The sequence below is a fragment of the Anopheles moucheti genome, chromosome 3, assembly GCF_943734755.1.
Source record: "Anopheles moucheti chromosome 3, idAnoMoucSN_F20_07, whole genome shotgun sequence".
Lineage (NCBI taxonomy): Eukaryota > Metazoa > Arthropoda > Insecta > Diptera > Culicidae > Anopheles > Anopheles moucheti.
In genome coordinates, this window is record NC_069141.1 from 91,524,635 (window position 1) to 91,536,978 (window position 12,344).

The 12,344-nt window shown below is 45.7% G+C and overlaps 1 protein-coding gene across 1 annotated transcript; it reads right to left on the bottom strand.

Moving 5' to 3' along the window:
• On the bottom strand, positions 1 to 1,688 carry LOC128304521 (uncharacterized). Its single transcript, XM_053041714.1, has 2 exons — positions 1,174 to 1,688; positions 1 to 1,081 (listed from the first exon to the last, which is right to left on the bottom strand). The coding sequence occupies exons 1-2, from the start codon at positions 1,686 to 1,688 to the stop codon at positions 1 to 3; spliced, it is 1,596 nt and encodes a 531-aa protein (XP_052897674.1).
• Between the last annotated feature and the right edge of the window lie 10,656 nt (positions 1,689 to 12,344).

The window sequence follows — 12,344 nt, forward strand, 5'->3', positions numbered from 1 at the left end:
TTACTCGTTCTTGATTACTTTTAAGGACAACGATGGTGAGGTCGGAACGGACGGCGGTAAAGGGGCGGACGGTGGTGCTGCTTCCAGCGACGATAACGATCGGACAACCAGTCTACCCTCGGGTACCGTCGAGTTTGAAGTATTATCGTCCATCACGTCCTGGTCGTCTTCATCTCTCCGGTCAGAATGGTTGGCAACGTCCCCAACGCTCGTACTGGTACTGTCGCCCCTTCGAAGCTTCTGCAGCGCTAGCTGCCGGTTCAGCTCGGCCGTTTCTTTGTTTAGTTTAGCTGTTTCTAGGTCGGTTTTCAGAATCTGCATGCGCAACTCGTGCTCACTCTGGTGCTGAGACTCGAGCAACTTCTTGAGACCCGTGCTCGTACCTCTACCGGCCGGCAGTGGTGATCCGGCCCTCGGATGTACGATTCCTCCGTCGTGGTCGTCGTCGTGCAGGAGCGCACCATTACCTCCGTTTGCCAGGCCCTGTAGTATGTGGTTGGTCGCAGCACTGTGTCCTACTCCGGTCGGTGAATCTGGTGGTTGTTGGTGGTTGGCCGTGCTGAGATTGTGTGCCTCCTGGAAAGCATTTTTCCAATGCCCCAGCTCGCTCATACGGTTGAAGCGGTTCTTCAGCAGGTTCAGCGCTTCGAGGGTGTTGCTTAGATCCACTTGCGATAGATTGGCATTCGCAGCGCCTCCGTGAGCAGTCAGGTCCGCTAGGCTCGATTCGCTCCCAAACGCAGTCCGGTTGAATGCGTCAAGGCTTTCGAGCAATTTGTTCCCGCTAGCGGTATTGTTGTTATTGTTGTTATTGTGGTTGCTTCCGGATCCACCGGTACTGCTGAGATGATGATGATGGTCGCTGTTGGCCAATCTGCTCGCAAAACTCGACGCGAGCAGCTCGCTGAATCGACTGTGAGCCGCATCCGCAGCGGACGAACTCGTTCCGAAGGGCGAGGAAGTGCTCGAGAGTCCTCTTAGTCGTGGGTACTTTGCCGCCGGGCCCTTATCGTACTCGTCCAGCTCATCGTGGGAGTCTTCCTTTATTTGAACCTCGCAAATGTTTTGCGAATTCTTATCCCTGCAAAGAGTAAGAAGCGGAAAAAAATTAACGGTCAGCAATGCTTGGTTGATTCCCTCGATCAAACTTCCACAACTGGGTTTGATACTTACCACATCGAGGAGCTCTCATCATCGTTCTCGTCACTGCAGTCTTTGATCGACACACCCTGCGGAAGGTTTTCCTCGAGCGAGAGTTTCATCTTGGAGTAGTCCACATCGTCCATCAGCTCGTTCTTGCAAACTTTCTTTGCCTCCTGCATAAACTCCCAGATCTCGAACGTGAACCCGCTCGGCTTCTTGCGATCGGCGACCTCCTGTCCGAAACGCTGTATCCGCTGCTGGTAGTCGAGCATCTCAGCCCGCGTGCATGCCTTCATCCGACGCCATTGTTCCTTCAGCCGGTTACAGTTCCGATCGGTACCGAACGCGATCGCAAACTGCTGATGGATGATCTTCCAGGCCCGGTTCTTCAGCGTCGTCAGCGCACTGTCAAGGCGCTTGTTCTCGATGATGTGCATATCCTTCCGGCAAAGTTCGAGCAGAAAATGTTTCTCCTCGTACGCCCAGTTCTGTGTGCGTTCGCGCTTCTTAAAGCGCTGCGCTTGTCCGAGACTGCTTTGTAGCATGTTGGAAATTAGATCACTCTTGTCAAATGCGACGACGTTGCTCCTGGATAAGGGAATGGAAGGGAGGAAATGAACAACGATTAGTGAAATGGTGCGATTGAATGGAAATTGGAGTGAGTGAATAACATTCTCTACAAATCACTTCCTTCCGTTTATTTCGAGTCGGCTGGAAGCTAGCGAAAATCGTAACAATCTTCGCATAAAAAAAAGAATGAAGTTAGGGTCGGCATAATAACCCTCGAGTAAAGCGATGTATCTAGCCTGTAGTAAGCGGGCCTCCTTGCGGAATGTTTGGATTTTCACGAAGTCGAAACTCGTACAAAGCGGAGAAGGCAACACACATCATTAGATTCGATCGTAATCGTTTCCTACAGCACACACCGCGCAGCACACGATTGCTTGCAAACACTTCTTTTCCTAATCAACGGCACGTCCTTATCACCTGTCCATCAACTAACGGTCAGCAAAGGGGTTAAACTGGATGCCGCTGGAACTTACCACTTCTGCCAATGCGAGCTAGAACTGTTCCGAAACTAGACAGTTGGTCGCTTTTCACTTGCTACTTTCACGCTCCGGTGCACATGCGTGTCACTTAGTGGTTGTTGTAATAATAATCATACTCCTTAACATAACGATCTTTTAAATCAGAGTCTGTGTCTGTCGAAAAGCAAGCACGGTCAAATTAGGGTACAGTGCGAGGAAAAGAAAAAAATGATTGCCTCTTTCTTTCTCCAACACATGGCAGGGAAGGACAGGTAACATGCAGGGCGAGGGTAAGTGCAAAGGTGGTACAATCGAATATCTAATTATTACCTCCTTTATCCTCCTATTTTTAAATAAACTTACGCGCGCTTAAAAACCTTCAGCCTCTTCAAAATACTACCCTCCGGTATGGGAGAAGAAGAAACCACGAGGACAGGTATACATACACACACACACACGCACACATGCTGTTAGGATTGACAGTGTGGGCAATGTGTTAGAGCTCCGAAGTTCGAAAGACCGAGCTAGGGAGAGGGTGATCGCAGCTCGAACCTGCACCAGCTAAGATATTGAAGCATTTCTGTTCGATAGAAGATCGGGAGGCACAGTTTTGGGGGTTGTTTTCTCATTCAACCACAAACACACACGCACACACTAGTGATCGGGGCGTACGCATCGGGCACAGGGGGTAAGATAAACGCCTAAAGAGATCGGGGGTCGCTTCTACGTACAACTTTTTTCTCCTTACGGAACAGATTTACACCTCAGTGTGGACGAAGAGGGTGGCTGAGCGCGAGGTCGGTGGAGTTAGGGCGCAAGTTTTAAGAGCATCAAGTAACAACACAAACGCAAGTACCATACCACACCCTGCCACCCCCTGCTACCACCCTATGAGTGAGGCCCGCGAGGAACAATTATGAACAATCGTCATCATGTACCGGTCAGTTATGAGTGATGATGATGCTGCCGTTGCTGGTCTTGCTGGTTGATGCTTGTGTAGTTTCTGTTATTATCTTTATCGAATTTATTCAATACCATGCGCAGGTTTCGTCGAACCATGCCGTCCCGCCGTTCAAGTCTTCAAGTTTCCTTTTTTTGGTTGAGATGGAACGATTTTTTTCGGCTTTGAGGATTAAGGCATCAGCATCAGAGGGACGAAAGCGAGACAGGGCGTATTTGTACTCGAATGAGTACGAAGCGTTACGAGACTTTCAAACGAGATCTTCTCGGTGCGTTTAATTTCGTGAAGGTTAGAGGGTACGTGAATAAGTTAAATTCAATTCAAACCCCCAAAACGGGTGGTGAGCAAACTGCCATTCGGTCCAATCACGTCCAACTACTACTAATACCACCATCTCCGCCGGTCGCTCTAGTCGAGTGGTTTCGGCTTTGTTTTGTCGACGAAGCGTCGAAAAATCTCACATCGGACATGATTAAGAGGGCTGTGGCGAGTCTCTCGAGTCGCTTTGGGTTGCCACCCCTGGGACTTTGGATATTTGGCCATCGGAACATAGAAGATCCCGGATGAGATGATGGCTGCCGAAAAGGAGGGAGGCTGCGGAGAAAAGGAAGGTAACTACACTTACTGTCTCTAACTCTTTCCTTCTCTCGCACTAGCTCTCTCTGCTTTGGAGCGTACATGTGTCGCGTACTTGCGTTGTGTGCTGAATTTAACATATGCGGCTGATTGTTTGCCACGAAAGGTATGGTAATTAATCGATACTGTCCCACTTCTTTTTCCACATTCATAATCGACATCTAAACAACCACCTAGACAAGCAAAAAAAGAATCATATGGATGATTATAATTTTTGCCTCGAATGATCGAAACAGTGCCAAAAAAATATATACGCTCATGGCTCCAATGTGGCATTTCGTCCGAACTAAACGAAATTTTTGTGGACAAAATTTACGACGAAAGGTTATATAACCAGTTTGAAGAATCCTCGCCTATCATCGCGCTGGCCCAGGGTTTTGATTTGGTCCGGCCCAAAACAACACCGAACGGAAGCAGGTCAATGTTGATAGCATAGAGATTTGCAAAAAATATGATATAGTTCAGCGACACAACCACAGTGGAGCAATGTATTAAAGAAGTTCATCATTCAGGTTTAGCGTTAATCGATATGAGATGCGAGAAACACGAAACCAGTATCTTCAACGAAGATCAACATCGCAAACCACTGGGTTCGTCGTTTATCTTTTCGTTGAAGTCTTTTGATAACGATATGCAAAACGCGCGCATGTTTAATCGCTTTATCAGTGTTTAGAGTTATGTCAAACGATCCCGAACGATTTCTTCCGTTACACTTTATCTCTATTTCGCTTTAAAGGCCGGAAATCGTTTAACAATGAGCTCATCGTAGAACACAAATCCATTCCAGATTGAACCGCTTACCTTTGGGTCGGGGGTGCCGCGTGGACGAATTTTTAATAATCACAAACACACTTGGGTGACTTTTTAAAACTGCAACCAATCCACCGATGTACGGAATAGACTGGCTCCAATGGCTCCCTAGTTACAATCGGTGACGCGTTACGATGTCCGTTAGCACCTTTTCAGACGATCATATAGTACACACACGTACACGCACACACACATACAATGAAGATGATGGAAGAAGATTTTTTTTTTTGGGGGGATAACCAAACACATTCGTCGGAGATGCTCAAACGGCAATGGAATGGGATGAAGTAATTTTTGACAGTCAGTATTTGCTATTTGTCTCGTTATCGTCAATTCGAAATGGTACAGAGCCAAAGCAGGGTGATGATTTAGCAATCTTCTGCACGATTTCACACACTCATTAGCACGGCGAGCTTTTTTGTACGATTCGTTTCTAACTATATCACATTAAACTTTGTATCTTATCACTTAGGAGAGCTCAGGACTTTGCCTTAAACACACAATTATTGCAACAATCCGGATATGTTTTTCTACACGGCACTGATCCATGCTTTGCGTCATTTATGTGCCGCTTGCATGCTTGCTGTACCGATATCAGCACTCGATCAGATCCACGCACCAAATGAGACGTCCCGGAGACGACTGGTACACGCACCTGCCCGGACCGACGGAGGCTGCTGCAGTGTGATCTTTCACGGTACCGATCGGTCGATCACCGCCGCGCACCACCAAACCAATGGCTCGTTTGGGAGATGGGATGAATGAAAACAAACAATTCCGCACACACAATCACCCACACCTAAATTTCGAGTGTGAGGCCAGTGCGCGAAAACTGCGATCGACCTCGGCTTTTCACGCCAGAATCTTCCACTAGTTCGGCATGCGGCACGCGCGATCGAGCCACCGACGCAATCGGTATCCGAACTCACCCGGTTCGCCCGTTCTCGCTCGCACAAATTGCCACTGGGTCCGTTTGTGTGCCGACTTCCTTCCCAGATCAGTGGTGCGCTTGTAATAAAATATTACTAATGACTAAAAATTGATTTTCCCTCGAAAACGAGCACCGGAATTCGAGATTCCACAGCCGTACCAACACACGTATGTGCGCATTTGGAATGGTGAACGCACACGCAAAACAAATCACACAGGCACACCAAAAATGTGAAAAATAAAGTAAAAACTCCCCTACAGATGATGATGGACAACAGAAGATCATGCCTAGGGGTGGTAGGATATATTGGTACACAAAAGAAGACAGGAAGACAAGACTAGGGAAGCTGCAGGACTGGGGCACAAGGGTAACGAAAAAAACAATGCCAATACAGCATCCGTAACCAACGCAAGTAAGCACACGAGAAAGAGACCGGATCACCTGAACAAAAGCGCGAAGGAGCGAGACGATCAGGCACCAATAGAGGCACCACAATTACACTCTATTGACCCACAGCAAAGCATTGCCCACTGTGGAAGGCTGATAGATAGAGAGAGACTCACGCAGCATCTTAAGAAGGCCGGGTGAATCATGGGCCAAAGGCAGGCAGAAGGCAAGGTGTTTAACAGGGGGAGAGCAAAAAAAACCCGGACTTATTTGTTTACCGTATTTTCGACACACGAACATTTGCTGTAAGTACATCCACAAACGTACGCAAGTGCTGAGCTTCATCAGAGTTGCCAGCAGCAGCTTAGGACCATTGGTTTGGACCATCATGCCTATCGCACTTGTACACCGATGAGTACTTCGGGTTTGCCCCTTTTCCCCTGTTCAACTCAAAACGCAACATAAAAATTAGATGCAAAAAGGATCGTCTTTCCTTACTGTATGCTTTACTACCAAATTACACTGTTGCATTATTGACATTTTTTTTCGGCAGGACGGCTTTTGTCGGCACCAGGTGTGGCTGTCATAGATGTCCTTGCAATTTGCTCGACAAGAAACCGAGCTTCGTTAGAGGAAATGTGTACTGCACAAAACAGCAGGGACAAAATGTTTAATCCTACACTTTCAATCCTCATTCTTGAAGGTCGATGTGCTTTTTTGTGCGCATGTTCGTTTGGTTTACCGCTGTTGCTCCTTTTACTGCAATGACACAAAATCTAAACGATATTGGAGATGTGAAACATTTTGTGGAAAATAAATTATAATAAGAGAGAAGCAGCTGTTTCGAATACTGTTTGTACCCTTTGCATTGTTAAATTTCCTGGTGAGGTGAGCTTTATGTGCTATCTTCAGTTATTGAGGAAACTTTGGAAAACTTCACCTTTTAATCTCAAGCACACTAAAGCAACACGAACTTTACTACAAAATGTAACCATCGATGTGATGGCTTATTTTGAAAAAAAAATTTCTTTGCCTTTGCATTATCGACCATATAATCCAGGCTATAGCTTAATCGGGCCCACATTATTCCGGCCCCGGGCGGGAAAATTGCACACGTATGTTTTTTTTTGCGATCCTGCTCCATTCCAAGGTGGGTGAATCGATGAAAGAAACACCCGCCACACGCAAATGGAAGGATCGTAATCGCTCAATAAAGGTTAGACTGTTTCGCTCAAACGGAATGCCGCACACACGCGCCGAGTGGATTAAGCATCAAATCGCGAATAATTTGAAGAGGTTTTTCGGTTCGGACATGCACGTGGAAGAGGCTGGTAGAGGAACGGGGCGTGGTGTAGAAAATGGTCTAATTGTTTGAATTTTTGTTGTTTTGCCGCCCCGGTACCATGGCCCAGTCGACCGTCGTGGAAATGGCGAAAACTTATTGAGGTCGCGCGAGGAAAATTTCGCCTTAATCGATGGATTGGAACAATTTTGATTGAGTTGTTCGGTTTCGTCTTATTGTTTGCCGTTTCTGCTACGTAAAGGTGCTTATTAAGAATGCTCCGAAAAGGTATCGGTGGCGTGAGAAAAATAGCCATGCGATGATTAGACGTGGCATCATTTTCGTGCTTCATGGGGTTTGGAGGAATATTGTCATATGCTTAAGCGTTTTCATTATCAAATTTCTTATCATGTACAATTCAAATGATAAATTCAAACAAACGTATCAACTCATGGAAGATGGAAAGGATCACGAATTATTCTGTAAAGTCAATGGTTCAAATCTTCAAAATCACCTGCGCAGATAAAACACACTAAAGGAAAAAAACACAGCCGTAAAGTGGTACGTAACGTTTTGCTACCAAAAAGGAAAAGCCCCATCATGTACCGATCGTAAAAAAGAGGTCCGGTAACTGGAGCTGGAAAATTGCTCAATCTATCGATCGTTCAAATCGATCAATCACATCAAACGTTCTTTTCCGTTTGTTCCTTCCGTTTTGATATCCGACGCACATGGGCGCGTGAAGCTTTTGCTTTCCATTTTCCCTTCTTCTCTTCTCTCCAAACCGCACCCGCTCGATATGGCCATTTTTTAACGGACTAACACCAACTACTAGTGTGGTCTGGATTATGATCGAGGAAAATCGTTCGCTCGATAAATAATTCTCGCTTGTGCCATTCACTCCCGCTTCGGCTAACGATCCCTTTCCCGGTGGGTACGCAGCTCGAGCGCAGCACGGAACGAGTTTAGGAAGTACTTGTGCAAGATGATTTGAACTCTTTAGAGGAAAAATAGAGCCGGAAGACATCGTCTAATCCACACACACACGCGGTGAAGAAAAATCTTCTAACTCGTTCTAATTATCCCACAAAAGAACCTGCTCCGGGGGACTTCGGGAAACCGGTGGGGTTTTGCAGTGTTGGGCCAATGACCAACGATGGTTTGCTCTAGTAGTAAAGAAGGTTTTCACCGGATGTTATCCCAAAACAGTCTGCACCCTTTCAGGGGGTGAGGTTTTATTGTTCTCGTTAGGCGAGGCATTATAATTTTCCTCCATTTTAGCTCAAACTATTTCTGCTCGCAGCTGGCAGGCATTAAAGCTAAAAAAATGAGGCGGTTTCAATATGCTCTTGCTTTTTTGGTATTGTTGCTTTTCAAAATGCATCAGCATCTATGGACAACATTCAACAGGTACATTCCAAGACGGTTCACAAGACGGAGGCTTTTGTATTTATGCAGGGCCTTTTCTGGTATTATGCTATATGTAGTTTTAGGGCCGTCCTTGAGAGGTTCAAATCGTAACCAACAACGAGCGCTTGCATGCCTCAAAGTGATTGCTAATCCGTTTCGATATGGTAGAAGGACGGTTTCTGCAAAGGTAATCACTTGTTTAAAGGCCTTCCTAAATCCTACTCTAGCAGATTTTATGCTAACAACAGGTATAAAAACTAACGCTCCTACTCCTCCTGCTACCTGACATTCGAGTTTCTGAACCAACTGTCTCTAGTGTCTCTATCTTTTAGGGGTGGAATTTAAGAATATCCTTAAAGGTACTGATGGTCTTCGTTGGCTACCTGCGCTACGAACAGGATAGAACTTGCCTCAAGCTATGGTGCTTTGTTTTTACTAACACAAAGCCGCTTTTACACGTTTCATCCCTTATCGAACGCAGGCAACAGTGTTGTTCTGTTGTTTCTAAATCTGTTTTATAGTCTGAACTGCTTGTAGCATTCTACTTTTTTTTGTCTGCCATTCTTATCGGCTTTTATTTGTCAAATTTTCACCGATTAGCGACTCAATATTCATCAGCTAACTATATTGCACTGTACTTGTCATATGGGATTGTATGGATAGAAAAACTATACTATAGAAGTGGGGGAAATGGCAGAACGGATCTTGCATCTCTTTCGTATCTCTCCGGCACTTGCCGAAAATCTCGCCGTGTTTCGGGGCCCCAAACAACTTGTGCCAATTGTGCGATTTTTGGAAATTTAGCAGCAGAGTTAATTTATTGCACAAAATCTAATTAAAAAGGTAGAAAATTGATCGAATATTTCCTTAGATTTTATATATCCTTTTTTAATATAATTTTATTTTATTTGATTAACTATATCGGCCCGGTTACACCGCTACTCAAGAGAAGTATGCAGTGTATTCAAACTCCTTCTTCTTTATCGGCACGTCATCTTCAGGATGTTTAAGCCTACCATTTCTATTTTTATTTTTACTATATTTACCCGTAGGATAGTCAGAGCTGCGTGCGGAGGTTTGGTGGTCCAAATGAAATTTGTCCGTGGTACTGTCTTGTACAGACCGACTGCGCTACCAATACACCATCTGGCCGCCCCGTGAACCCTTATATGCCCTTTTACTTCAACCTATTCATGTATTCTATTTCTTGAACGGGAGTTTTTCATCTGTTCGTAAATGATCCTACCGGTAGTTGCTAGAATAGAAACCATGCTTGTTTTCACTTCCGCAATATTTGCCAGCTATTGCCATTGCGATACTCGTGGTGTGGTATTGTTTTCTCTCACCGATTGAACCGTGAAAATGTCCAGCCTACGTGTTTCGAAACAGTATTGTGGTGGAGTATTGTGTTTAGTATTTCGATTGTCATAATTTCTGCAAGTTTGCAAGCCGGTAATGATGTTATAACCGACACAATCTGTCAGTGTACTACGACATAGCTAGCATTGTCATAGAATATGAATAAAATCATATTGCAATCATTAGAACTTTCTTTTCCGTTTGATATTTGATACCTCATGGTTCTTGGAATACCATTTCTGTCTTTCTTGATTATTACTTAATCGAAGCTGGATTGTAGGTCCAGCTTATGTCCACCCATCCCAAACTGTCCAAACACTTCATCATATCCCCTTGTAGAATACTGTTCAAACTACATTGTTGTAATCTCGGTAACATTTGCATCGTTGTTAGACTGAAATTGTTCTAAAATTTCCATTTCTAAATCCATACAGTTTTAGATCATCGCCGCGAAATCGTTGATCTAAATAAAAAAAGAACACGAAAAAAGATACTTGAAGAAATCAAGTATGCATTGATATAAAAACGATGTGTTGAGTGAAGAACCTATCATAGTAGTCTTGCTAAAACATTGTCGTGCGTGCTGAAAGCGGTTTCGTTTTTTTGCATTGAAAACTCAGTTTGTTTGAGAAAAATTAGTGAGTGCTTTGTGGTGTTGTATCCCTATAATTTGCTACTGACTATCAAATTGTGCCTGAGGAGCACATATGGTGCTTCATACTGATGTAAATGTGCAAGTGTAAATGTGACGAAATGATCGCAAGTGTCTTCACAATGAGCGAAGAGATCGGCCCAGAAATTCTTGGATTTCTTGACGCACGGACAACCGACCTAAAATTGGAGCATCAAATTTAATACGCGAAATTTAATCGAACGATCGAAATTCACATTAATATTGCTATTACATACTTTCAAACACGTGAGAACGATCGCTAATAAGTAATATCAACACTATAATATAAAACAGAAAGCATCCTTCATCTCGCTCAAACTTTCCGTCGGCTGGTACAAAATTCCATACAAAACCAGCTGTTTTCCGATTTCCGATACCAGGAAAGCATCCACGGAAGAGGTAGCACCTTGTTCAGCAATTTTGGTCGAAAACCGCCAAAAGGTATGCAATATTTAAACACTAACATTTTCCGTTGGTCGGGAAAAATTTTGCAGCAATTTTGCACAAAAACCGCCGAAAAGTATGCAATGTTTAAACACTAACTTTCCCGTTGATCGTGAAAAATTTCTTCGAAAACTACCATTTTTCGAATGTATAGTACCAGGAGAGCATCCACGGAAGAGGTAGCTCCTGGTACTGCGCCGTAAGGTATGCAATGTTTACACACTAACTTTGCAACCAATTTTCCGCCGTAAGGTATGCAATGTTTATACACTAACTTTGCAACCAATTTTCCGCCGTAAGGTATGCAATGTTTACACACTAACTTTTCATACAAACCAGCTGTTTTCAGATTTCCGATACCAGGAGAGCATGTCGTTCAAGAGGTAACATCTTCCATCCCCCTCCCCCCCTTTCCCCACTAAGATGGCGGCCAAGATGGCGGACAAGATGGCGGACAATATGGCGGACAATATGGCGGACAATATGGCGGACAATATGGCGGACAAGATGGCGGACAAGATGGCGGACAAGATGGCGGACAAGATGGCGGCCAAGATGGCGGACAAGATGGCGGACAAGATGGCGGCCAAGATGGCGGCCAAGATGGCGGACAAGATGGCGGCCAAGATGGCGGCCAAGATGGCGGCCAAGATGGCGGACAAGATGGCGGACAAGATGGCGGCCAAGATGGCGGCCAAGATGGCGGCCAAGATGGCGGCCAAGATGGCGGCCAAGATAGCGGCCAAGATGGCGGACAAGATGGTGGACAAGATGGCGGCCAAGATGGCGGACAAGATGGTGGCCAAGATAGCGGCCAAGATGGCGGACAAGATGGCGGCCAAGATGGCGGACAAGATGGCGGCCAAGATGGCGGACAAGATGGCGGACAAGATGGCGGACAAGATGGCGGCCAAGATGGCGGCCAAGATGGTGGCCAAGATGGCGGCCAAGATGGCGGCCAAGATGGCGGCCAAGATGGCGGAAAAGATGGCGGACAAGATGGCGGACAAGATGGCGGCCAAGATGGCGGACAAGATGGCGGACAAGATGGCGGCCAAGATGGCGGACAAGATGGCGGCCAAGATGGCGGCCAAGATGGCGGCCAAGATGGCGGCCAAGATGGCGGCCAAGATGGCGGCCAAGATGGCGGACAAGATGGCGGCCAAGATGGCGGCCAAGATGGCGGCCAAGATGGCGGCCAAGATGGCGGCCAAGATGGCGGCCAAGATGGCGGACAAGATGGCGGACAAGATGGCGGACAAGATGGCGGCCAAGATGGC